This window comes from Malaclemys terrapin, chromosome 3, assembly GCF_027887155.1.
Source record: "Malaclemys terrapin pileata isolate rMalTer1 chromosome 3, rMalTer1.hap1, whole genome shotgun sequence".
Lineage (NCBI taxonomy): Eukaryota > Metazoa > Chordata > Testudines > Emydidae > Malaclemys > Malaclemys terrapin.
Genome location: NC_071507.1, coordinates 169,157,271 through 169,185,103, shown reverse-complemented (window position 1 = coordinate 169,185,103; position 27,833 = coordinate 169,157,271). Strand labels below are relative to the sequence as shown.

Genomic DNA, 27,833 nt, shown 5'->3' with positions numbered 1-27,833 from the left:
GAAAGGGAATTCTGGGCCCCTTTTGTTCCAAATCTCTCCTTCCCTCATCAGTCACCCATTCACTCCCCAGAGCACCACTCCTTCTTTTCTGAAACAGCCCAAGCCCTTCCCCTGCTGCATCAGATAAGTAGTTGAGTCTGATACCCCTCCAGGTGCAACAGAGTGAGCTAATTGAGCTTTCCGACTCCTGTTAACCCTTGTCTACCAATATGAGGTTTATACATCCCATCACATGCCCTAACATATAAGAACTGCAGGAATCTCAGTGGATGTACTGACACCAAAGTCAAGAATGCAGTTCAGCAAAGCACCTAAGCACACGCTTAAAGTTAAGCCTGGAGATGGACTGCTGAATCAGAGCTCTTGATAGTGACTTGCACAATGGAAATGCAACTGAGAACTAACTGCAAATGAGCTCCTGAGCGCCAGCAAAACATCCATTCATTATACTAGCTCCGTCAAAGCCCAAACACACAAGTCCCTTGAGAGCCACTCCTGCGTTTGCAGCTCAATTAATACCTTTTTCGCTATGCCTCTTCCAGTCCTATTGATTTCTGTAAACCCTCCTCCCTGAAGTCCTCTAAGATGACATTATTGTGCAAATAATTTAAGCATAGGGTTTGTTCCTTCCATTTCTTCAGTGTTAGTTGTTTAAATCTGCAACTACATCACAAACATTGAATTGCTGATGTGTTTCATAAGTGTCTTATGTCTTGCCAAGAACACTAGGCAAGCTAACTATGCGCTGTGTGTTTCCAGGACCGCAGTTTAGAAGATTCTAGCTTCTTGTCACTAATCGTGACAAGCACACAGCAAATTTCCCACAGGATTCCAGCACTGTGAGGTGGATGAACCTTAGTTTAAACAGAGCTCCCTCTCTGTATCAAAGAGTGAACCGCATCACATCCATGAACAAGAACAGTCTGTATAATGAGTGGATTGCCAATAGATCCAGAGGGACTTTCATGACCACCTTTCCTTTGTTTGTGGTTACATGAGCGGGAGGCCTTGAAACATTTTTTCTGTTGTAACATGGCATCATGACATGGGAGAGATTGAGAACCATACCCCTATATAATCTTATACAGAATCTTGCTGTTCTTCCTAACCTTATTATGCCAGATCTAACTGAGTGGACTTCAAATATCAGGCTCTTAGTCACAGAGTAAAAAACACATGAAAGATAAAGGGCTGCCTGACTGTCATGACTCAGCAAGGGATTGAAGGAGCAGGGGCATGTTGTCTTTTTCCAGCTGAAAGACACAAGAGGAAAGGTTTCTGGGGACTGCAGCTGGTGTTCATCAGGGGAATTGTTTTGTGTTACACTTCATGAGTTTTTGTGTGTTTGAGTAATAAATTGTACCCTCAGACAAGGGCCTGAAACAGATGTGGGCATGACACTGGTTCTTCCCAGGGCTGGTAAGAGAGTCCACCCATGTATATTTCCTCTTAACCCCCATCTGAAAGTTCTATATAAAATTCTGTTTTGCTGTGATTCAAGATTATAGCCGGTATTTTATGGAGGGGCATGAAGGACTTTTTCACAAATAACCCCAAGTGTGTGAACCATGTTTCTGTTGCCCCCCAAACCCACTATATATAGTTGCTTAAAACCCCTTCTGAACATTTGAATAAATAAACTGGTCATTCTTTGGAACATGCTTGTGATGAAAATACCATTTCTCCTTAACCTTTTGGATAACGTTTGTGATGAAGTGAAGCATAATATGGCTGCAACCTGGCACTGTTGTACATAGCAGAACACCAGGGTGTTAAGGTTGCTATTCAAAAATAGTCCAGCATCCTTTGCAGACAGTTCTTGATGGGGCAGGTTCAAGTAGTTTCATTAGTGATTCTGGAGCACGTGTATCTGGGAGGTGAGAAGAAGAGATTTCAGTTGCTGAAAACAGAGAAGAGGCCAGAGTAGACAAATGACAAGGTAATATAAGTGCAGAAGCATCTGAACATGAGATGACCCAAGAGGATAATTAAAGTGCTAAGACAGGAGCGCATGTCAATGGAGACAGTTTGTCTGGTAGTCATGATGCTGATTCTTTAGTATGTTTCAATGGGGTGGGCTTGTCAGTCAGTCTGGTTGTATAGTCCAGCATTGCTTGTCTTTTAACCTTTTCTTCTGTGGAGGTGGCATTTTCCTGAAGGCAGCATGAATTGAATTAAAAATAAATAGGCTGAAATCAGCCAATTATCTATTCCAAAGCCATGCTGGCAAAAATTTCCCCCTTAAAAAAGTTTGCTTATTTGGATTTATAAAATAATAACAATAAAAATAATAAATAAAGCACCTTTCTAAAAGCTCTAGGCAGCCTGCCATTATTTAGATACACATACAAGGAGAGATTCTTCTGCCAACCCAATCTCCATATGCCTCCCTATTGGTGTATGGGGACTGTAAACACTGCTCTGCTTGCAAGCCTCTTCAAAGGTGATGGGGGTTTGCTAGGGATGAAAGGGCACATCTGCAATAGCACATTACACTAGGGAGAGTCTGGGTCATTACCCAAGAGGCTGCCTTAAATTAGAGCAAGCCCGGGGGCTGCTGTTATTTACACTGAGTCTCATCAGTTCCCAGCTAGCCTAGAATCCAGGCAGTGGAAAGGTGACTTAAAACCATCCTTGCCCTCCTGCCTTTTGGGCTGTTTTTTCCTATGCTATGCTTTCAAGAGAGACATTGACAATAGTCCCCACAAATTATATAATCTGCCTCCCCAAAGAATATAGCCATAAGCAAATTAGTCCAATCATAATAGCCAGCTGATGCTTCACTCTGTCTCAGAACCTATCCTTCAATAAATCCACCTTCCCCAAAGCCCTGAAAAAGAGCCGGGCTTTGCCACAAGCGACAATATTGTTCAATCTCAGACAAAGCTCAGGCGGGCAGTAAAACCAAAGTTATTGTTTTAAGGGAAAGGCATTCATTATAAGAGAGTGTGTTTGTGCTAGAGGAAAAAAAATCAAACCATGTTATGAATGCGAATCCTTCCTGCACCTTCAAACATTGCTTAAGGCATGAACAAGGCTCTACCATCCCTGTCCTTTGCATGCAAGATTTGTGAAACCTAAATTTAAGTAATGACTGTTCTTAAAAATAAACTTTATGTGTTCTTTCTTTCATTCTTTCTTTGCTGTCATTTACTCTTGTCCAGATGGGATGATTTGCTTGAAGTCCTCTGTTCTTGTCTGTATAAGTAATCTTGAATCCTTGGGGAACACTGCTACTTCAGATAGTATTGTGGGCTAAAGGGTGATCACATTGGATGGCAGTGTAGCTTAGTGGTTCTGGGACTTGGAAAGCTTGGTTCTGCTACTGGCCTGCCTGGTGATTTTGGGTGAGTCACTTTGCTGCTCCATGCCTCAGTTTCCCCATCTGTAAAATGGGGATAATGATACTGTCCTCCTTTTCAAAGCTCTTTCAGGTCTACTGATGAAAAGTGCTACATAAGAGCTAGAAGTTGTTTATTATTATTTATTTATTTATTAATAAAGAAGCTATCTCTGGAAATGCCAAGGCTGGTGTCCTGTTCTTAACCCGCCTTTCACCTGACCAGTGAAATGAATAGTTAATAGTGCTAACAGTTAACTCTTCAGAGTAAATACCTCACTGAGCTGAAGGTGAGGAATTCACACTTCTGGTTATAGGTGTTGTTTTACACTCTTAGCCTGTTACTCCTGATTACATTCGAAAAAATTTTTTTGGAACCATAAGGGATAAATACTTTTATAATCCTCAGATTCTGATAGAGAGAGGAGTTCTCTTGTCATATGTTTCTTTTTTCTACACCCCATCCCACTCCAGATCTACTATTTCTTAATTACTAAAATGTGCCCTGGATATACGAGAGTAACGTTAAAAAGCAATCATGTATAGTAGTTAACTGACCATTCATTACATTATTCATAAAGTGGCTGAGGACTTCCCTACTAATTTAGGGTATCATCCTGCATACAATCCTGGCAAAAGTGAGTAGCCCCTTTATCCACAGTGAAACTATTGACATGAGCCTATTCACATGGAACCAAGCCCTTAAATGCTAGCGAACTTTCCATAGTTTGGGATGCCTTTTAAACTTAATTCACTGTATTTGTAGTCAAAGGACATTCTCAAAGGTCTTTCTCTTGATCTCCTATAAAAAGATTGATTGTTTTGCATTTTCACACTTTTGACCTCACTCATCACTTTTCAGATGGATTTTCCTTACACACCTGTGGCTTTAGGCAATAAACCAAAGCATGCTATTCGGACAGTTTTATATCTTCATGTCCTAGCTCTAAACTATCCATTTTAAATTTTAATGAGGATCAGCTTGTTTCTACTTGAGATACAGTGGATGATTATAATTCTACTCTTACCACTTAATCGATTTGCTTGTTTGGTTGCACTGCATAGAGTTATCAAAACCTTTTAGACTGCCAAGTTTAGTATAAATCTGATATACAGTATTATATTCCACACAAAGGGGAATAACACCCAAAGCTTTTGACACCAGTACTCAGGTTGCTTGCATTTTTCTTAAAACATACATACATCCTCTCTGTGTTCTTGTGTACATTCAAATAATATACTATTTAATCGCACAACCGTAAATTAAATATATGTCTCACCTGAGAAACCAGAGTATAAACGTATCCCAATGCGGTTTCCCAGACAAAAGCCTGCAGGACAGCTGCATGTGGGTGGGGTTGGGAGAGCCTTGGAGCCTTCCATTTGATGTTGCAGTCCTATTAAGGGGCTACCTACCGCATGGCTAAGGCGCAGAGGGATGGTGCACAGCTGATGCCATCAGACCCAGTACAACCATCACTGGGCAGACAACAGGAAGAGTACATGCTCTATCCACTGCAGCATGCATTTCTGGGGGCTCCCAGGAGGGAATCTCATAGATCCAAGGTCAGAAGAGGGACCACTATGATCAGGCCATCAGACCTCCTGTATAATACAGGCCATAGAACTTCCCCAAAACAATTCCTCATTGAACTACAGCATATACTTTAGAAAAACATTCAATCTTAATTTAAAAATTGACAGTGATGCAGAATCCACCACCACTCTTGGTAAGTTGTTTCAATGGTTAATTACCCTCCCCAAATCAGCCAGAATTACTGTGAACTTCTGCTGAGCTCCTGCTATGTAGGATTGGGTTTCTAGCCTTGAGTAAATATGAGCTTTACTATTTGTCCTAAAGGTCAAGTAATTCTGGACATATCATATCAATAGATAGGTTGACCAGAGGTCCCGATTTTATAGGGACAGTTCCGATTTTTGGGTCTTTTTCTTATATAGGCTCCTATTACCCCTCACTTCCTGTCTCAATTTTTAACATTTGCTGTCTGGTCACCCTATCAATAGAGGAAGCAATTCTGAGTCAGCGGTCATCTACTACAGAGGCTCTGAATCTGTCCCTACTTGTAAGGTATGACATATAGCAAGAGTGCACCAGCTGACCTTTCTATTGCAGCACTGCACTGGAAAGAGAAGTGTGCTTTGAGGTGACTATGATCCACCTGTTTATTGTAGGGTTTAAAGTTCAGTGGCCTGAGAACATTTAACTATGCTTGCTGTTAATATGGTCTGTCCATATTGTATCAGTATAAACCACACAAGCATTTCATGTGGAACAGTGTGATATAATGATGATAAGTGTCGTACCAAAGCAGCCGCTTCTGAAGGCCCTTTGTGACTGTCTTGTGATTTATTTATATTACAGCCCCAATGAAGATCAGGACCCCATTGTGCTAAGCCTAGTACAGATGCATAGGAAGAGGCAATCCGTGCTCTGTTCATATTATAATCTAACTAGAGAAGACAGAAAAGGATGGGAGAAGAAGAGTCATAGCTCTGTTTTCTAGGTACAGACGGATTTAAGGGCTAGATTTACAGAAGGACTTAGGCGCCTAACTGCCATTTTAGGTGCCTACATCCCAGAATCAGGCCACATTGGAATTCACAAGTCCTCGCTCAGCTGCCCCAAACCTTGTAGATGTCTAAATTTGCTTGGTCCCTAAATTTTACAGTAAAAGGTCCCTAGACACCTATCTATTTGCCTGTGTGCATGTGTGTCAGGAATCCTAAGGCCCAGAGTGATTCACAAAACTAGGCATTCCTCTGCTTAACTCACCTACAGGGCCCGATCCAGTAAGAGTGCTCTGAGCATGCTAACTGGATTTGGATTGGGCCCCTATAGATAAGCTCACACAAAACAGGGAGTGGACTTCTCTAATAAATTCTAGACCAGGGTTAGGGTACTAGATAAATTCATGGAGGTTAAGTCCATTAATGGCTATTAGCCAGGATGGGTAAGGAATGGTGTCCCTAGCCTCTGTTTGTCAGAGGGTGGAGATGGATGGCAGGAGAGAGATCACTTGATCATTACCTGTTAGGTTCACACCCTCTGGGGCACTTGGTATTGGCCACTGTCGGTAGACAGGATACTAGGCTGGATGGACCTTTGGTCTGACCCAATATGGCCGTTCTTATGTTCTTATGTTCACTGTGGGATGTGGAAGACTCCATTTCAAGTCTCCCCCTCTCCACCTGAGGGGAAGAAAGAATTTGAACAGGGATCAGCCTCTGTTTAGGTGAGTGCCCTAACCACTGGATTATGGGATATTTTGATGTAGGGTTACCTCATTCTCTCCTGTTGAACCAGTGAATAAATAATTTTTAAAAAGTCACTGAAGTAAGGGGCCTGGATCCTGGTCTCCCACCCCTCACATGAGTTCTCTAACTACCAGATTACAGAGTCATTATCATGCTTGTGTCCTCTTTCTGGCATGATAATGCTTTCAGTATTTATTCAGAGTGCAACAGCTTCAACAGGAGAGATTGAGGGAGCCTCCCCGCAGTTAGGATATCCCGAAGCTTAGTGCAGTGGTTCTCAACCTTTTCAGACTATTGTACCCTTTTCAGGAGTCTGATTTGTCTTGTGTACCCCAAGTTTCACCTCATTTAAAAACTCTCTGGCTACCCAGCTCTTAAGGCAGCACTGCCGTCAGCAGCAGCGCAGAAGTAAGGGTGGCATGGTATGGTATTGCCACCCTTACTTCTGAGTTGCTGCTAGTGGTGGCTGCTGGCCGGGGTATTCATATTGTTTGCGGCATGGGAGGATTATTTTTTTTTAATTCTGCTCCAATCCTGTCCCGCCCTGCAATACTCACTCCCATCCACTCCTGCATTGTTGAATTATTATCTTTCTCCTTCTGTTATGGCAGTGGGTCCAGCAGGACCCCTGGATTCCCAGTCCTGCTGCATGGCTCTAGAGCCTGTCATAAAACTAGGCAAATAAGATGAGTTGATGTACCCTGGAAGACCTCTGCGTATCCCCAAGAGTGCACATACCACTGGTTGAGAACTACTGGCTTAGTGGTTACAGGTGGCAGATCCCTCTTCAAATTCTTTCACTCCACTCAGGCAGAGAGGGGACTTGAATTGAGGGACTCCTACATCCTGGATGAGTACTCTCTCCACTGGGCTAAAAATTATGAGGGAGGGCTGCTGCCCCAACCTCTTGCAAAAATGTCATAGGCGCCTAATGCCAGGAGCAGGTTTGCAGCTGAGAATCCCAAGCAGAGGGAGGAGCCTCCCTGTAACCCAGACATAGGTGCCTACCTTTGAGAGGGGTAGGGCTTAGGACACACTCTTTGGTTTGGCATCTCCTATTGTGCTGGCTTTTGTGAATCCCATTCTGAGGTGCCATCTTCCTTCACTCATTGTACAGGCAGCCTAGGCACCAAACTCAGGCTTTGTGAATTCCAGTGATTTCCTGGACACCAAAGCATCAACATGCCCATGTTCTTTGTGAATTTAGCCCTAAGTGACTTGCCCATTATAATACAAGATGTCTGCAACAGATCCTGGAATCATCCCAAATTCTGCAGTCAAGTTCCTAAACACACATAGTCTTCAACAACTGTCTCCAATGAAAAGTTGCCTTTTTATATGAACTTCCCCCCTCCCCACATGCCATTCTAGGGCTGGCTCTTTAAATTTAATAGAGTTAAACCTCTACTGCAGGGATCGGCAACCTTTGGCCCACGGCCCGCCAGGGTAAGCACCTGCTGTGTCCTGCCGTGTCCGCAGGTTCGGCCAATTGCAGCTCCCACTGGCTGCGGTTTGCCGCTCCAGGCCAATGGGGGTGGCGGGAAGCTGCGGCCAGCACATCCCTCGGCCCGCGCTGCTTCCCGTGCCAAAGGTTGCCGATCCCTGCTCTACAGCCCTAGTGTAGGTATTTTGTAACTAGCAGCTTCTGGCTGAATCTTTTTCTCCCACTTTCTTCCAGCTGGTGAGTACCTATTATATTTCTCCCTGTTTTCCTTTGCTAGTTGCAGCAAATTCCTGCATTATTCAAACTTAATAATCCACTAGCAGGAAATTGGAATGGGAATTGCATATGTCTGTGTTTGTTTGAAATTGCTTTTTTGGTAGCAACATTAGTTTGGTTTTCACCTACTTCTGTAGCTAGAGGGTTTTTGTTAATACTATGCCTCTCAGTGTGGTGGCTGAACATCTTAAAGAATTAAATATGCTATATGAATGCTCTACTTGGAAACCTAATTTTTTCATTTCCCCCCATTACAACCCCTTTCCCCCGGTGCTAATAGGCAAGTAGGAGTAGCTAGAATGTCTTCTCTCTCTTCCTGCCCTTCCTTGTATTTGAGTGCCCCATTCTGAGCTCATGCAAATTCATTGGTGTGTGTACATAGCTACTGGGTTGTTTGAGCGCACAGGTGGTATAGGGGAAGTTACACTGAACCAGTGGGGGTTGCACTTTGTTCTGAACATTTTCAGGTTTGTCCTCATTCTCAGGTGTTCTGGAATGAAGAACTGTAGCGTCAGCTGAAAAGTCTCTGTCTGCTGCTCCTATCAGTCTTACTTTATTAATTGAGAGATTCATCATCTCTGAGGATCACAGATGCTTCAGGAGATTGTAGTCATGGTCTTTGTATGAGCTGGGACCAAGCTATCTCAGATTGTGAAGATTAGAACTTGAAATTCAATGCGCAGCCAGCGCAACTGTCTGAGCATTAGCGAGACATGCTCCCATTGACCTGCATTTATCATGCTGTGTTTGGCACTAGCTTGAGGGGTGGGGGATTTTTAGTAGCTGTGGATTCCTTCGTAAGTACAGTCAATTACAATAATTGAATCTGAAAGTCACAAGTGCATGGATCTCCATAGCCAGGTCTGCGTCTGACAGAATAGGTTGTAACCTTCTGACCAGTCAAAGGAGGAAGAAGTGTTGTTTTTGTTGCTCTTGCTATTTGAGTGTCTAGTATTAGAGGAGTCCAGGAGGGACAGGCTTGAGGCTGTTGTTGCTGCCAACTCTTATTTTCAAATATTATCAAATAGAAAAAAGGCTAACTTCTGGCATTATTTTAAGTAATTTAAAAACAGAAAGTGGTGCAGTCTTCCTCAATCCCTTTGAGATGTTTGTTTTAGTTAGTTTTTTCAAAATAAACCTTTGCTCTTCAAAGGCTGTGTTCAGGAAATGTGCATGATATGATGCCTGTGTGAGGATTTGGTGATTAAAAGTAACAGTGGTCTTCAAGCTTGGGACTACTGTAACTCTTCTTGTTGGTATTGACAAGAATCTGCGGTAGAGCTAACTCATGTTTTCTTTCCTGGGACATCGGGAAGTAACGTTTTAAAAACTGAGTTGGGCTTCATTTTGTTGTGTGACATTGATGGCCAGATCATAAGCTGGTGTAAACTGAAGCCAATTGAGTTGCATCCGTTTACACCAGTTGAAAATCTAGCCCTTATGAGATTTTATCTTTTTGTTGGGGGGAAGGTGACTTTCCTTTGTTTTAATTTGATTTTGATATACAACATATATTATATGTTCATTGGGTTCACCATTACTGGAATCCTCTCCCATTAATCCTTAATTTGGGGGTAAAAGGAAACAACCTTTATTGCTTTTGCCCACAACGTCTTTTCAAATTACAGCCCTGTGTTACTTCTTCCAGATCTTTTTTTAATCATGGAAAAGGTTTTAGAAAATTTCCATCTGGTTGCAGATTTGCTACTATCTGAAAGAGAATTCTAAATTAATACAATTCTTAAAATATGTACATAAAGAAACTGAAACTGAAATAAGGCTCTATAAAAGTCTTATTTGATGGCTTCATTTCATTAAGAAGAACAAAGTTCTGATTCCAGAGTATAGATTATACATTCACATATAAAATATTTTTCAACAAACTTTTTATTATTGCTGAGCATTTCCTTTTTTAACCTTAGAGATTTTGTTTTAGTGGGCAAAAAAAGGAAAACAATGTATATAATTTAAATCTGATTTCTCTTTATTTCCTCTAAATTGTTCAACAAAAGTTGTCCTTCCTGACAAAATATCCTGGACCTGTGTCATGTATGCTCCTGCTATCTAAATCACTGGTTTTCAACCTTTTTTCATTTGTGAACCCCTAAACATTTTTGAATGGAGGTGCGTGCAGACACCTTTGGAAATCTTAGACATAGTCTGCAGACCCCCCAGGGGTCTGCGTACCACAGGTTGAAAACCACTGATCTAGCTGGAAAGGTGGAATTTTGCAGAGACTGATAGTGGAGTGGTGGTGGGGGAGGAGGGAGAAATGCTTTTTTCCCCCCAAAGTGAATCTCTAGCATTAGAGATTAGTTTTTGACATTAACTTGGTATGAAAGCTGACCAGTATGAATATGAAACAGAGAATTGGACAACAGCAGTCTGGTAAAATTTTGAAGAAACATAATTGGACAAGTCCGGGACATATCATCAGAATACAATGAAATCAACTGACAAGATAGACTTTTTATTGGAATCCCTGTGGGTGGGAGAAGTTTTCTACAGCCTGCCTTTGCCAGCAGATGGGAACTAATAAAGAGCTACTGTGTAAGATTGTTTCTTTAGGGATGGCAGAGATGCTGACAATTAGCGGAGAATGATTGAGAGGTATTGCAAATGCTTTGCCAGTTTCAGCAGCACTAGAAGCACTAAAACTTGGGCATTAATATTTCTGGCACTAATACTGAGTTTCTGAGATATTCCATTCATAATGGCAAGGCCAGTGTTGCTTTGACATAGATTTCTACAGTAAAAACCTACCTAAGAGTATATGCAGGTCTGGGTTAGAAGTGGAAAGCAAGATCACTCTATTTATGCTTGGTCTTCAACAACCAGATATTCCAAAGAGCAATTTCACGAATAATCGGGGAACCCGTTGCTAATCCCTGTGGATATGGCACCTAATAACATAGTATAAAGTAATACTTTCAATGGAGTTGCTGGTTATTTTAGATCACCTTTGAATAGTTATGGGAATTGAGTTGAAACCAAAGATCTCACTGATATTATCAAGACTAGTCGCCCCTAAAAAAGTGTAGTGAAATGTAATACTCTTGACAGTAGAAAGTTGGTCACATTGGCTCCATATAAGATGAATCTTCTAAGCATTGCCTAGGCCCAGGGCCAGTGCAAGGAAGTTTTGCGCCCTAGGCAAAACTTCCACCTTGCGCCCCGCCCCAGCTAACCCTGCCCCCCCCCACAGCAGCTAACCCAGCCCCCCACCCGGGAAGCCCGCCACCCCTCCTACCCGGGGACACCCCCCCCAGCTTCCCGCCACACCCCCCCACCTGGGGAGAACCCTCCCCCCCGCAGTAGCTAACTCCCCTTTCCAGCTAACCCCGCCCGGGGAGCCCCCCCCGCGGCAGCTAACCCTGCCCGGGAAGCCCCCCAAGCTCACCTCGGCTCCGCCTCCTCTGCTGAGCACGCCAGTGCCGCTCTAATTCTCCAACCCTCCCAGGCTTGCAACGCCAATTGGAAGAGACTTAGAGCGGGGGCTGTGTGCTCAGCGGAGGAGGCAGAGTGGAGGTCATCTGAGGCGGGGAGCGGTTCCCCTGTGCGTCCCCCCATTACTGCGAGCGGCCCTCCCCGCCCCAGCTCACCTTCACTCCACCTCCTTGCAGAGGTGGCATGTTTTTAGAAATTTTGGTGGTGCCCAGAACCTGCCCCCGCCCAAGCTCCGCCTCCCCAAACTCTGCCCCCCACCTGCCCAAGGCTCTGGGAGGGAGTTTGGGTGAGGGAGAAGGTCTGGGGTGCAGGCCCTAGGCTGGGGCAGGGAATTGGGGTGCAGGGTGCAGACTCTGGGAGGGAGTTTTGGGATGGGAGGGGTGCAGAGGGATGGGGTGCAGGGATGAGGGCTGTGGGGTGTGGCTGCAGATGAGGGGTTTGGAGTGTGGGAGGGGCTCAGGGCGAGAGTAGGGGTGTAGGGGGTGAGGGCTCTGTCTGGGACTGGGAATGGGGGATTTGGGGTGTGGGAGGGGCTCAGGGCGAGAGTAGGAGTGTGGGGGGAGAGGGCTCTGGCTGGGACTGGGGATAAGGTGTTTGGGGTGCTGGAGGGGCTCAGGGCTTGGGCAGAGGGTTGAGGGTGCAGTGGGGGGGTGAAAGCTCTGTCTGGGGGTGTGGGCTCTGGGGTGGGGCAGAGCTGGGGATGAGTTTGGGGTACAGGCAGGCTGCTCTGGGACAGGGGCCAGAGAGGAGGACTCCCCTAGCTCTTTCCCTGCCAGCAGCAGCAAGCTCTGGGGTACAAGCCCCCCTTTCCTGCCCCCCCCCAGCAGCACACTCACCCCCACCACTGTCACTGCATGTGCTCCTAGGATCCCTCTCAGGTCCTGGAATCTCCCTCGCATCCCCCCATGGTGGGGTGCTGCGTTCGCCTCCTCCCCTGCTGTTGCCCCTGACTGTAGCCTCACTGGGGGTGAAGGATGGGGGTGCCTCCTTGCCTCTTGCAGGAGTAGTGACTGCGGGCAGGGGGATCCCCTGTGCTGCTGGAGGGTCCCATTGGAAAATGAAAGGGTCTGAGGGGGAAGGGCAGGATCAGAGTCAGTCTGCCCTGGCAGTGGAGAAGGGGGGCACTAGGACCCTGAGGCAGCAGTTGTTGCAGGGAAGCAGCATGGAGGAGACAAAGACAGACAGGCTCTGCTCCCAGACAGAGGCTCCGGGGGCCGTGAAAGGCGAGCGGGGAGGTGGGGGCAGCAAGTCAGAGCCAGGGGACACTCGGGGAAGGCATGGGGGAGGGGCTGCAGGTGGGGCCAGGGGGGGACATACGGCCTCAAGTATTGCTGGAGCTGGGCCCCTGGCTCTGAATATTGCTGGTGTCCGAGCACCACGTGGATCGGCATTTAGGCGCCCCCAACCATTAGGTGCTCTAGGCGGCCGCCTAGTTTGCCTAAATGGTTGCACCGTCCCTGTCTAGGCCGCAAACACAGCTTTTCAATGCAGCATTTCAGCACCTCTATTGCCACTAGTGCTGCTTGTATGTTCTGAAAAATGAAATATAGTAATGCTATAAAGGAAAACAACATTTGATTTATAATAGTTTGCAGCTCACAACGGCTTGCAAATAGGAGAGCTATTTTTCCCCCTAGAAGAGAAGTATCCCTTCAGAAATCTGGTAGAAAACTGGTGATTATAAGTGGCTCAGTTCTACATACCTCATTTGTCCTAAGTAAGGAGTGTGGAATAACTCCCCAAAGCAGCAAGAGTTTCATCCTGCAAGATACTGAGTGTCCTCCACTCCCAATGCATCACTCGGAGTTGGGGTTCTCAGCATCTTTCACGTGATGCTAGGTACCTCACAGTATGATATCCATAAAGAAAGGAATAAAGGAAAAATAGAATAAATCTCCAAATGCAAAAAAAACCCAAATCAGTAGAGGCAAAAATAGAAAATGCATCTATAATAACTGGAGGAAGCAAAGGACAATTCTAAGTAGTGAAATTTCAGCACAGTTGTAGAAATCATTAGCATTACAAATTCTGCACTGGTACAAACAACTTATCCCAAAGTGTCCTTGTACCTGATTATGGAGAAATCTTGCACAAAACACGAGCCTCATATAAAAAATATGAAAAAGCAAACAAAATAATGTGATCTGTAATCTGAAAAACAAGTAAGACTGATTCCACTAGGTTTGGGAAAGAAGAAACCAGCAATATTTAGCACTGAGAAGCTGCAAATAACACGAAAGTTTAAAGGTGTGCCTGTTTTTTAAGAAAAAAGAAAACAAAGGATAAATGATGATGAGAAGATAGGAGTTGCCTTACTAGATCAAACTACATCATCTAGTCCAGTATCTTGCCTCCAACTGACCTGTAACAAGATGCTTCAGATAAAGGTGCAAAAAGCTCATTAGTGGACAATTGTGGACTAACCACATCATAGGAGAAGTTTCTTCTTAATGTTCAGCAGTTAGCTGCTGTCTTAATGTCCTGAAGAATGAGTTCATATCCTAATATATTTTTAATTTATGTGATATAATTGTGGATGTTTATCCATATAAATGTCTAGTCTTTTAAATCCTACTGAGCTCTTGTAATCAATTCTGTTTTATGGCAATGTGTTCCACAAGTTACTTCTAACCATATAAAGTAAACTTGCCTGCTTTTCTGGGGGCATGTCAGGGCGTGGTCTTTGGAGGTGGTTGCAGGCAGCTGAAATTGATAGTAACTCTGAGGCTACTCCAGTTTATGTCAGGGGCTGAACTGGCTCCAGGGAATCGGGGATTACTGGATGCAAATACGATATAGAGCTGCTGCTCAGCCAGATGTGATTTATCAGGGATTCACCATGGAATCTTAAAATCAAGCTGGGCTCTTTTTTCTCACATATCTACTGTAATAAAAGTTTTCTAGGTCGAATTCTGCGTTGAGTTACACCAGAACAAAACCATTGGGCCCTCAGTAACTTAGGACCTATGCAGCCTTTTCATCGTCAGTTGATTTGCACAATTGTAATTGTTTGTAACTTAGTAAACAACTACGTTGATGGAGAAGAAAAAAATGGAATCAAACTCACTCTCTTACAGCCATACTAGCTGTGTAGTGCTAACACGAATAATGAGCATTAAAACATGCTTCTCACTAAAGACATAGGGATGCCTGGAGACACACACAGACCAGAACTGCTGAGTAAATTGGTATAATTTTTACATAGTCACTTTAAAGAACAATTCTAATACAAAAAGTTTAGATTCTCTGTCTGTGAAAGAAAAAAAGGGGACTGGAGTTTAATAATCATTACCAACCTCAAAGAGGTTTAGTAGGAATTAAGTAATGCTCTTTGTTAAAGAACTTCAAAGATTGTTGCTTGCTCAAAATTCACCAAGTACTCATTTGTATTTTCTTAACAAAATATTTTATTGGCTGAGCTTATAACGCCTTCCTCTCAACTTGATGACATTATTGTATTTGTCTGGCTGTCAAACTGTAACTTCTGGATTCTGCAGCCAATTAATTCCAAAATTTCTGGGAATATTCTAGGCATCAATGGACAAAACTCTATTGATGGGGAGCGTGCCGGAAATGGGGAATACATGGAATCCCTGCCATCTATTTAGCACAGCCACAGCTTCAAGTGCCCCTTGGTTTGATCTTTCTGGTATAACAAAACTTTTGCTTATCCTCCTAATAGAAGAACAGGAGTACTTGTGGCACCTTAGAGACTAACAAATTTATTAGAGCATAAGCTTTCGTGGACTACAGCCACGATGCATATGCATCCGAAGAAGTGGGCTGTAGTCCACGAAAGCTTATGCTCTAATAAATTTGTTAGTCTCTAAGGTGCCACAAGTACTCCTGTTCTTCTTTTTGCGGATACAGACTAACACGGCTGTTACTCTGAAACTCCTCCTAATAGAGTTTAACATGTTGATACCCTGAATGATTTATCTCCCAGGCAGTTAATAAGCTGGGAGGGGAAAGGGGGTATGCCATAGCCCCTGGCATGGGGATGAGGGGGTGGAGAGCATGGGGAACGGAGGCACATAGGTCCCCTGTTGGGAGAGAATCTGGGGGCCCCGCTATGCTGAGATCATGGCACAGTGTTCCTAGCATAGGGGGAGTGGGGATGAGGGACAGAAAGAGACCCAGGGAAGGGATGAATTCGGGAAAGGAGTACTCATAGAACCCCTGGAAGTGGGGGGAGATTGGGAGAAAGAGAAAAATGGGTGATCAACAGAACCCCTGGTATGTGGGGTGTGTGTGTGTGGGAGATTGGGAGACCCTAGGGTGGGGGGGAGGTAAAATTGTTTTTCAGTTCAGGTGTGGGAAAGATGAAACACAGAGTGAAAGGGGAAAATAGAAAAGAAGCAAAATGCCAGGTTTTGCTAGTGACTCTGCCAAGTTACAGCAGTATGAGTGAACATGCGTTTGCAGGTGGGAGTTATCTGAATGCTAGACCTTGGCAAGTGACCACATGGCTCAACTTGCTCTGCCCTATGAGACCTAAAAAAAAAAAAAGCGTAAATCCTCTTATTTTCCAAAGTGTCTGCATTAAAACACATGTCACTCTACCTCTTCATTTCACATTGCGAGAAACTTTGGCTCTGATTTGGTTACATAAGCACATTTCTAACTAAGCATGTGACCAGTTGTCTTTGACTTCAAGCTAGGAATATGCTGAAATATCTTGCTGAACAGAATACTTAATGCTAAGAGAATTTTTGAAAGGGATCTTAAACCTTATTATTTGGCATTTAAGTCAGTCTCTAACTATTAGAGATGCAAATGAGATGTAAAGTGGGGGGACAGGTTACCCCACATCTGCTGCCTACGGTGATATTCTTCCACCTTTCTCTGAAGCATCTGATGCTGAGCACTGTCAGAGACAGAATTCTGAACTAAGTGTCCCATATCCAGTAAGGGAATTCCTGAGCTGTTCACTGGGGTCTATCACACAACTGAAGGCTTTGTCTTGCTAACTTGTATTATTTCTGCTTTTGCTGCGGAAAAAGGGCATTGTCTAAAACAACATTCCATTCTGTATCTGCATTTTTATATTTTTCTGTCTACAACATACTACAGTTCTGCTTACCGCTGTTCCAGTCACTCCAGATCTGATCTAATTTGAATGAGGATTACCTGTTTAGGTAGAGATGCAAAAAATTAAAACATAAATCCAAGATTTCTCTATGTAATTAAAAGTAAGGCATTTTAAGAAATAGGATTGCAGTATGTAGTTAATTTAAAGGAAGAAAGCAGGAGAGAGGAGAAAAAAGTGGAGGGAAGGGAGATAATTTGCTAAAGAATTCTTACTCCCTCTACTGAGTAAAGAAATGGAGGGGAGAAAGTGGGAGGAGAGCAGTGAGAAGAGGCATTCGGGTGCCATGGAGATGGGTACAGTATAAAAATCTAGATACTGTAGATCAGTAGGTGGTAGGTTGATATTAAACTCCTGCCAGCCAGAAATTGGTTTTATGCAGGGCAGCAGCGTAAAGAAAAGACAGCAAGAATTGTTATAGTCTCTTCTGCACTATTTCTGGTCCTGATGTAGAAAATGGGCAATAAATTGCCCTAGGGGCCTGATTCTCCATTATTCTACACTAGGGAGCAAATAACTGAGTTCTAAAGCTTTAGTCTGTCTCCTGTATACTTGCTTTTTCTTTAATGTCTGCTTTATTTTTCTTAATTTCAGTCTAATTTGATTGAAAAATCAAGCCCTCCTAAGAAATACGTAATGCTTCTTCATGGATTTGGAATTTTGCAGAAAAAAATTGTGCCTGAGTGGGAAGGAACTAAATGTTCAGCTTTGGTACAAGATAACTCAATAAGACTGTGTGTTTTCTAAACTCCGGATCTGTGTAAGACTGCTTTAAAAGATTGTCCCTTTTCATTTTAGGATTTCTTTGTTCTCTGCTTTTGATTTTTCACTCTCGGTACCTAAACTCTGATGCTGTTATTTATATCCATAGGTATAAAGAAAATGTCATAGTTCAGATTTATTACATTGTACTTAAAAAAAAACCCTCCATGAAATGTAATAGAACAATTTTAGTTTTCTGAAAATTATGGTAATAATAATGCTATTCTTTTAAAACTCAAATTTCCAGCTGTTTTATGAATTGGTATAAGAACACTTGGATATTTGAATCCAAATCCTGCTCCCCTTACTTATTTAAGCCAATGGGACTATTTCTATGATTAGGTTAAGTAGGATTTGGCCTCTGGTCTGCAGGTTTCTGTGACAGTAATAAGTAGTGCCATAGGAAAATACTTACTGTAACTTATCTACTCAGAAGTGTATTGCATACAAAAGAACGTGTATTAAAGAACACGATTTTAGCTTGCAAAGGCAATCACTCAAAAGTCCAGAAATGGCAGCTTTGAAGTTGCCTGTTCAACCTCAATTCTGTCCCCTGGTGTCCTATGTCCAATTAAGTGAATTAGGCTAGGGTCCTGTGGAAAAAATAGTATGTGATCATGTAGTTAGAGACCGTATCCTAATGCATATGCATAAAGGAACAGCATTAAGGTTGCACAGGCAACAGTAAATCTTTTGTGTCTTAGTTTCAGGGTAACTGCACCTGTACTCCTCCATGATCCCTTGAGGGCACCCACGTAAGGTTTCTGGCTCCTAGCTGTCACCTCTCTTGGGTGTAAACCCAAAGGAAGCCAATTAAAAACTATTAAAGTACTTGACAGCCTCATTTATATCTATCCCTGCAGTATCTAGGTGCTGATCCCTTAAGACCCACTGAAGTCCTTTCAAATATCACAAAAACCTGCTTTTGAACTGAAAGGAGACCAACACTGCCACTCTCAGAAGATGTCAGCCTTGAATTAAAAGATTAACTACATTAGCTGGCAGCACTGTTACCATGGGAGGGTGGAGATGGGCAGGAGGAGTGGGCATGTACTGGCGCATGTACTGGGTCTGGGGAGTGGTTGGGGGGAGTCCAACCTGGCCCTCTTTCTTCCCTCAAATGCATTGAAAGTTGGGGATGCTCCTCTCATACGTCCCCTATATGGCAGCTCCCAGGCATTCCCAGTGTAGTATTTATGGGGCTGCTGCTGTTTGGGGGACAGTGCAAGCCTGGGTCTTTGGAATTGTTGTGTTCAGCTATTCTTTTGGCACACTGCCAAAACTTTCCTCAAGCAATAAATGCAAATAAATTGCAAGAACTTTTTCTAGTGGAAAGTATTATGCTGAACTAACCACAATGGCAATGCCAGCTCCCCCATGGTGCTATTTTGCCAAAACAAACATAAACAAACAAAACCCCCAACAGTTATAGCAGGGGTCGGCAACCTTTCAGAAGTGGTGTGCCAAATCTTCATTTATTCACTCTAATTTAAGGTTTCGCATGCCAGTAATACATTTTAACATTTTTAGAAGGTCTCTTTCTATAAGTCTATAATATATAACTAAACTATTGTTGTATGTAAAGTAAATAAGGTTTTTAAAAGGTTTTAAAAGGTTTTAGAAGCTTCATTTAAAATTAAATTAAAACGCAGAGCCCCCCGGACCAGGGCCAGGACCCGGGCAGTGTGAGTGCCACTGAAAATCAGCTGGCGTGCCACTTTTGGCATGCGTGCCATAGGTTGCCTACCCCTGAGTTATAGCATGACCGGTATCTTCTGAGAGTGGCAGTATTCTCCTTTCAGTCAGAGCTTAATCAGGCTTTTCTGATACTCGCAAGGAGTTCAGTGAGTCTTAAGTGATCAGCAGCTAGGTATGGCAGAGATAGATATAAAGAAGGCTGTCAAATACCTTAATAGTTTCTAATTGGCTTCTCTTTGGAGTAGCAGTGGCAGATTTATTAAGTTTTCAGCCACAGTTACATTTAGGTTGAAAGCACTTGTATAAAGAACAGGAGTACTTGTGGCATCTCAGAGACTAAAATTTATTTCAGCATAAGCTTTCGTGGGCTCACTTCTTCAGATGCATAGAGTGGAACACACAGACAGAAGATATTTATACATACAGAGAACATGAAAAGATGGAAGTACGCATACCATTTGTAAGAGGCCAATCAATTGAGATGAGCTATCAGTAGCAGCAGAAGAAAAAACTTAGAAGTGATAATCGAGATGATCCATAGAAGGTGTGAGGAGAACTTAACATGGGGGGAAAAAAAAAATCAATTAGTGTAATGACCCAAGCATTCCCAGTCTCTGTTTAGGCCTAAGTTAATTGTGTCTAATTTGCACATTAATTTGAGTTCAGCAGTCTCTCTTCGGAGTCTGTTTTTGAAGTTTTTTGGTGCAAAACTGACACCTTCAAGTCTGTCACTGAGTGATTAGAGAGGTTGAAGTGTTCTCCCACTGGTTTTTGAATCTTATGATTCCTGATGTCAGATTTGTGTCCATTTATTCTTTTGCGTAGAGACTGTCCAGTTTGGCCAATGTACATGGCAGAGGGGCATTGCTGGCACATGATGGCATATATCATGTTGGTAGATGTGCAGGTGAACGAGCCCCTGATGGTGTGGCTGACGTGGTTAGGTCCTATGATGGTGTCACTTTAATAGATATGTGGACAGAGTTGGCATCGGGCTTTGTTGCAAGGATAGGTTCCTGGGTTAGTGTTTTTGTTGTATGGTGTGCGGTTGCTGGTGAGTATTTGCTTAAGGTTGGGAGGCTGTCTGTAAGCGATGACTGGTCTGTCTCCCAAGATCTGTGAGAGTGAGGGATCATCTTTCAGGATAGGTTGTAGATCTTCGATCATGCGCTGGAGAGGTTTCAGTTGGGGGCTGAAGGTAGCGGCTAGTGGCGTTCTGTTATTTTCTTTGTTGGGCCTGTCCTGTAGTAGGTGGCTTCTGGGTACTCTTCTGGCTCTGTCAATCTGTTTTTTTCACTTCAGCAGGTGAGTATTGTAGTTTTAAGAATGCTTGATAGAGATCTTGTAGGTGTTTATCTCTGTCTGAGGAATTGGAGCAAATGTGGTTGTATCTTAGAGCTTGGCTGTAGACAATGGATCGTGTGGTGTGTTCTAGATGGAAGCTGGAGGCATGTAGATAAGTATAGCGGTCAGTGGGTTTCCGGTATAGGGTGGTGTTTATGTGACCATCGCTTATTAGCACAGTAGTGTCCAGGAAATGGACCACTTGTGTGGATTGGTCAAGGCTGAGGTTGATGGTGGGATGGAAATTGTTAAAATCATGATGGAATTCATTGAGGGCTTCTTTTCCATGGGTCCAGATGATGAAGATATCATCAGTGTAGCGCAAGTAGAGTAGGGGCGTTAGGGAACGAGAGCTAAGGAAGCATTGTTCTAAGTCCCCAGCCATAAAGATGTTGGCATACTGTGGGGCCATGCGAGTACCCATAGCAGTGCCGCTGCTTTGAAGGTATATATTGTCCCCAAATGTGAAATAGTTGTGGGTGAGGACAAAGTCACTAAGTTCAGTCACCAGGTTTGCCGTGATGGTATCGGGGATGCTATTCCTGATGGCTTGTAGTCCATCTTTGTGTGGAATGTTGGTGTAGAGGGATTCTACATCCATAGAGGCCAGGATGGTGTTTTCTGGAAGATCACCGATGGATTGTAGTTTCCTCAGGAAGTCAGTGGTGTCTCGAAGATAGCTGGGAGTGCTGGTAGCGTAGGGCCTGAGGAGAGAGTCCACATAGCCAGACAATCCTGCTGTTAAGGTGCCAATGCTTGAGATGATGGGGCATCCAGGATTTCCAGGTTTATGGATCTTGGGTAGCAAATAGAATACACCTGGTCGGGGTTCTGGGCATGTGTCTGTATAGATCTGTTCCTGTGCTTTCTCCGGGAGTTTCTTGAGCAGATGGTGTAGTTTCTTTTGGTAATCATCAGTGGGATGAGGATAATGGCTTGTAGAATGTGGAGTTAGAGAGCTGCCTAGCAGCCTCTTGTTCATATTCCAATTTATTCATGATGACGACAGCACCTCCTTTATCAGCTTTTTTGATTATGATGTCAGAGTTGTTCCTGAGGCTGTTGATGGCATTGTGTTCAGCTTGGCTGAGGTTAGGGGGCAAGTGATGCTGCTTTTCCACAATTTCAGCCCGTGCATGTTGATGGAAGCAATCTATGTAGAGTCCAGTCTGTTGTTTCGACCTTCAGGAGGAGTCCATGCAGAATCCTTCTTTTTGTAGTGTTGGTAGGAAGGATTCTGTGGGTTAGTATGTTGTTCAGAGGTGTGTTGGAAGTATTCTTTGAGTCGGAGACGGCGAAAGTAGGATTCTAGGTCACCGCAGAACTGTATCATGTTCGTGTTTCTGGAAGGACAAAAGGAAAGGCCCCGAGATAGGACAGATTCTTCTGCTGGGCTAAGAGAATAGCTGGAAAGATTAATAATATTGTTGGGTGGGGTAAGGGAGCTACTGTTGTGGCTCCTTATTACATGTAGCAGTTTAGACAGTTTAGTGTCCTTTTTCTTTTGTAGAGAAGCAAAGTTTGTGTTGTAAATGGCTTGTCTAGTTTTTGTAAAGTCTATCCATGAGGAAGTTTGTGTGGAAGGTTGGTTTTTCATGAGAGAATCCAGTTTTGAGAGTTCAGTCTTGCTCTTTCCCTGTTTGCTGTATAGGATGTTGATCAGGTGGTTTCGCAGTGTGTGGCACAATCTCTCCGCCTAGTCTGTGTGATATGTAGATTGTAATGGATTTTTTACCTTTAGTCCTTTTGGTATGATGTCCATCTGTTTGCATTTGGAAGGGAAGATGATGTCTGTCTGTATCTGTACGAGTTTTTTCATGAAGCTGATGGATTTCCACTCCATACGGTTAAATGCAGTGCCTTGCATAATGAAAGTTTACAAAGTAGCAGCCGTGTTAGTCTGTATCCGCAAAAAGAACAGGAGTACTTGTGGCACCTTAGAGAGTAACAAATTTATTTCAGCATAAGCTTTCGTGGGCTGCAGCTCACTTCTTCAATTGGTATGCGTACTTCCATCTTTTCATGTTCTCTGTATGTATAAATATCTTCTCTCTGTGTATTCCACTCTATGCATCTGAAGAAGTGAGCTGCAGCGGAAGCTTATGCTGAAATGAATTTGTTAGTCTCTGAGGGTACGTCTCTACTTACCCATTGGTTCGGCGGCCAGCAATCGATCTTCTGGGATCAATTTATCGCGTCGTGTCTAGACGCGATAAATCAATCCCGGAAGTGCTCGCCCTCGACACCGGTAATCCTGCTCTGCGAGAGGAGTAGGCAGAGTCGACGGGGGAGCCTGCCTGCCGCGTGTGGACCCGCAGTAAGTACTTTTAAGTTTGAACTAAGATACTTCGACTTCAGCTACGTTATTCATGTAGCTGAAGTTGCGTATCTTAGTTCGAACTGGGGGCTTAGTGTGGACCAGGCCTAAGATGCCACAAGTATAGTAACTTTTGTATAGTCACTTTTTTTCTGAGCATATCAGAGTGCTTTATGATAATGGATTAAGCCTCCTGACCCCATGAAGGAGGTACCTATTGTCTCAATTTTTGTGATAGAGGTTTTGTGATTTACACAGGTCATGCAGCTAATCAGTGGCAAAGGTGAGAAGAGCCTAACTCCTAACACTCAAGTCCTCTGCTCTAATCATTAGCCATGCCTCTTCTCTGCCACTTACATCAACAGGACATAGAGCGCCAAGTTCCCTGCTGAGCATTTTGGGATCTTGGTATTTGCCAGCTTCTCTCTTTTACAAAGACAGGAGATGCAACTAGTATTCTCAAATGTGACATGTAATGTTTGCTGTTCCTCTATCTGCAGTTTATAAGAAATCTTGTCCATCTTTAAACAAGTAAAGATATTTTCTGTCTCCATTTGAGGTAATAGTGTACCAGAGTGTCCTGTCAGTTGCAAACAGAGTGTAGTGCAGTGGTGGTTGTTCCTCCCCCTTTGGCTCACAGGGAGGCCACACCTCCTCACTAAACAGAGAATCTTTATTATGAAGTAGGTCGGCTTAGGGATTGCGACAAGTTTTCTGTGCTATCCAAAAGAGGGCAGAGAAGTTGAATCAGATGGCTTTTGGGGTTCATCTCAGTAATGTTAGGGATAAATTGAGAGGCCCAATCTTGCATCTCTTGGATTAGGCAGATCACCTCTACATCCAAACAATCAGAAAAATCGTCTTTTCCCTTGGTGACTTTTCAGATTCTTAGTTTTAAAGAAAGGACAGTTTTTTACTGAAATCACTTAAGTGTGTAACATCTCTTCAGAAGATTCTGTATTGGGGAAGTTCCAGCACACAGCACCATTGAGTTTATAACTTGCTGTACCAGATGACTGGAAGGTAGCTAATGTAACAGAGATTTTTAAAAAGAGTTCCAAAGGTGACCCTGTCAATTATAGGCCAGTAAGCCTAACTTCAGTACCAAGCAAATTGGTGGAAACTATATTTGGGCACAGAATTATCAAGTTCATAGATAAACATGATTTGTTGGGAAAGAGGCAACACATTTTTGTAAAGGGAATTCATGTTTCACCAGTCTGTTAGAATCCTTTGAAGGAGTCAACAAGACTGTGGACAAGGCTAACAGAAAATATCGTAATGCCACTATATAAATCTATAGTATGCCACACCTTGAATACTGTGTCAAGCTCTGCTTACCCCATATCAAAATGATATAGTGGAACTGGAAAAGATTCAGAGAAGGACAACAAAGTTGATCAAGGGTATGCAGTGGCTTCCATATGAGGAAAGACTAGAAAGATTAGGGATTTCCAGGGCCTTTTATGTTCTCTCTATTGTGGGTGGAAACCCATTTGTTCTCCTGTGCAAAATTACAACAGCAAGATTAGGGTGACCAGACGTCCCGATTTTATCGAGACTGTCCCGATATTTCCGTGTTTGTCCCGTGTCCCGACCGACGTGTGGTCGGGACACGGGACAAACAAGGAAATGCGCCGGAGCCTGGAGCCCGGAAGTGCTCGCACCCACTCCCCCCCGCCCCGACTCCACCCCTCCTCCCCTGATTGGCTCCCTCCCCGAATCCCCGCCTCTTCCCCGGGCTCACCATTCCTCCTCCCTCCGCAAGCGCTGGAGGGAGGCCCGGGAGACTCAGAGGGAGCGCGGGGCCGGGGTGAGTAAGAGTCCGGCCTGGTCCCGAGCAGGCAGGACTCAGTTGGGTGGTAGGGAGAGGAGGGGGCGGCCCGCGGGGCCAGGCGGCGGCTGTTGTTCTCCCCCCCGGGCAGCGGGACACGGGAGCAGCCGCTGCTGCAGCTCCCACTTCCGCGGGGAGAAAGCGGCCATGGCGCTCGGCGGCTGTGGCTCTGGCGCCCCCCAACCCCCCGAGCTGGGGCCTGCTGCGGGAACCCAGCAGCGCGCACGCTGCGCCCAGCCCCTGGCCAGTCGTGTCTGGGCTGCTGCCCAGCTGGTGCTATCCCACGGCGGCCCCAGGGCAGAGGCATCGGCAGCCCAGCCCCGTTCGTTCCCCTGCGGGACCCGAGTGGGACGGGGGGCTGGGGCCTGCTGCCCCCGCTCCGGGGCCACCGCGGGATAGTACCAGCTGGGCAGCAGCCCAGACACGACTGGCCAGGGGCTGGGCACAGCGTGCGCGCTGCTGGGTCCCCGCAGCAGGCCCCGGCTCGGGGGGTTCGGGGGCGCCAGAGCCACAGCCGCCGAGCTCCATTGCCGCTTCCTCTCCCGCGGCAGTGGGAGCTGCAGCAGCGGCTGCTCCCGAGTCCCGCTGCCCGGAGGTGAGAACAGCTGCCGCCTGGCCCCGCGGGCCGCCCCCCTCCTCTCCCTACCACCCAACTGAGTCCTGCCTGCTCGGGATCAGGCCGGACTCTTACTCACCCCGGCCCCACACTTCCCCTGAGTCTCCCGGGCCTCCCTCCAGCGCTTGCGGAGGAAGGGTTGGTTTTTTTGTTTTGTTTTTTTTGCCCCCCCCCCCCCGCGTCACCCTCTCCCCCCTCCCCCCCCCCCCGATATTTGACTTGGGTGATCTGGTCACCCTAAGCAAGATGGAGTCTGTAGCTACCTGGGCAAGTCACATGTCTATGGATGATTCAGCTTTTTGCTGGCCGGTGCCACTGTTTACATGTTAGTTTGAACGTTCCCAGGAGAGCTCAGATGTGGAATGGCATCTCCCAAAGTCCATTGTCAGTTAAGTGTTTCTTGATTGGGCACTTACTGAGAATAGTTCTTTCTCAAGAAGCTGACCAAATGCTTCACTGAGGCTACTTAGAATCAAACAAGTACATAACCAATGTTCATAAGTTTAAATAAAATAAATGATACATACAGACAGCATAATCATAATCAGCAAACTACAACCTTTCCATAGACACCCCACTTGGACTTCTCTGTATAAGAACTGGTGCAACCATAGGACTCTGGTTGCAACAATGATCTATACGATCACAGTTTATGTCAAAAACGTCTTACACAGTACTGTACATTATTTGCCTTTTTTTTTTCTGCTGACTGATTGCGTACTTCCAGTTCCAAATGAGGTGTGTGGGTAACCGATCAGTTTGTAACTGTGGTGTTCATAACGCTGAGGGTTTACTGTATTAATAAGCAATACTCACCTGCATTCACCAGGGGCATTTCTTGCTGCTTTTTGCAGCACTCAGCAGCTCCTGATCTCGTACAGAGATGAAAAAATAAGGAATGTCCCTTGTAATAAAGGACTGTTGTAAACCCTAGTCCAAGGTCACACAGTGAATCAGTACCTAAGGGGCGATTAGAATCCACATCTGCTGATGCCCAGTCCTTTGCTTTATCCATTCATCATATTACCTCTTCAGCTTCCGTTACCCTATTACTCTGACACCTCTGAAGGGGAATGATTGCCTATTGAGAGAAAATTATACTCTCTGTATCTATTGATCTAAGTGTTACCTTATTTTAGTTGAGTATATCTCTCAAGCATTTTCTGTGCTGCAGTTTGTTAGATGACCTTGAAGACAAGCTATGCAAAATTGTTATGGAGACATACCAGCTCAGGCACTTAATGTACTTGTCTATCAATACTTGATGATAAATACAATATTAAACTCACGGGAAGTTGGGCGAGTATAGTTTTGCAAGGAAGTTGTTGCTGACAGGAGACAACTATTCTCATTGTGGCCATCAAGCATTTAAAACTCCTATTGACTTCAGTGGAAGTTCAGCTGTATAAAAGCTGAATGATTGGATTGTCAGAGCATCATAAGAACTATTTACTTTATGTTGAATAATAAATGTCACCTTTCCCTCAAATAGTAATAAAACTTACTCTTTTTTTTTTATGTTGCAATAGATTCTGCCTGGCATTTTGCAGAAGCATTGCTGTATTTTACCAGACAGGAATACAGGTAAACATTAAATCTTCCTTTTTTATTTTTTGATCTGTTAATGTGGCTTTCGTGTGAGATACAGAGAAACATGAAAGCACAATTGTATAAGATTGAGAAGATTTCTTGTTTGTTGTTTCTAGAATAGGACTTGAAAATCACTGAAAGAAGTGAAAAATTGGATATTTATTTCAAACAGTAAGTTGACTCCTGTGTTTAAGTGATCTGTTTTCAGGTGAAGTAGGTTTACAAGTTACATGCTATTTTTGGCTATTATCTTTGTAGGAAATTGCTAACAGATCTTGCTTTATAAAGTTGAATATGTTAACTCCTGAACTACTTTGTATTATTAATTATAAAAGTAGTTTTCTGGCTAGCAAAGAGGTTCAACACTTGAGTCCATTTTTGACTGGGTCCCTGTGGTTCTTAGCTTTTCACACTGACAGTTGAGTTATAAATGTTGGTACTGTATATATTTAAAGTCTCTGTTTCTCAATGCATAAAAGAATAAAGTGGAAGATGATGTGAAATTACTTCTTTGGGTAAGTTCTTACTCTTGTGTATGGATTATGATGTGGTAAGTTTGGCTTTTGAACAATTATATGGAAGGAAAATCTCAAGGCGAGTGAGTGAGAGAAGAGAGATTTGTTGAGTTAATATTTCCCCCTCTACCCTGAAAAAAACAAAATATCAATTTGAAATGCATTTATTTAATCGGAAGCCCTTGCTTGAAACTTGGAGTCATTGTAAAACGTGAAGATTTATAAAACTTATTCATCATCATAAATATGGTGAAATTTGGCTGTGTGACAAATTGTGTGAATGTT

General features: G+C 43.9%; 1 protein-coding gene across 1 annotated transcript in view; it reads left to right on the top strand.

Moving 5' to 3' along the window:
- DLGAP2 (DLG associated protein 2) overlaps positions 1 to 27,833 on the top strand; it is a 654,575-nt gene that overhangs the window by 104,644 nt on the left and 522,098 nt on the right. Inside the window, exon 2 of the mRNA XM_054024256.1 lies at positions 26,973 to 27,027. Coding sequence (XP_053880231.1) covers positions 26,973 to 27,027 — 55 coding nt within the window. The remainder of the gene's footprint in view (positions 1 to 26,972; positions 27,028 to 27,833) is intronic.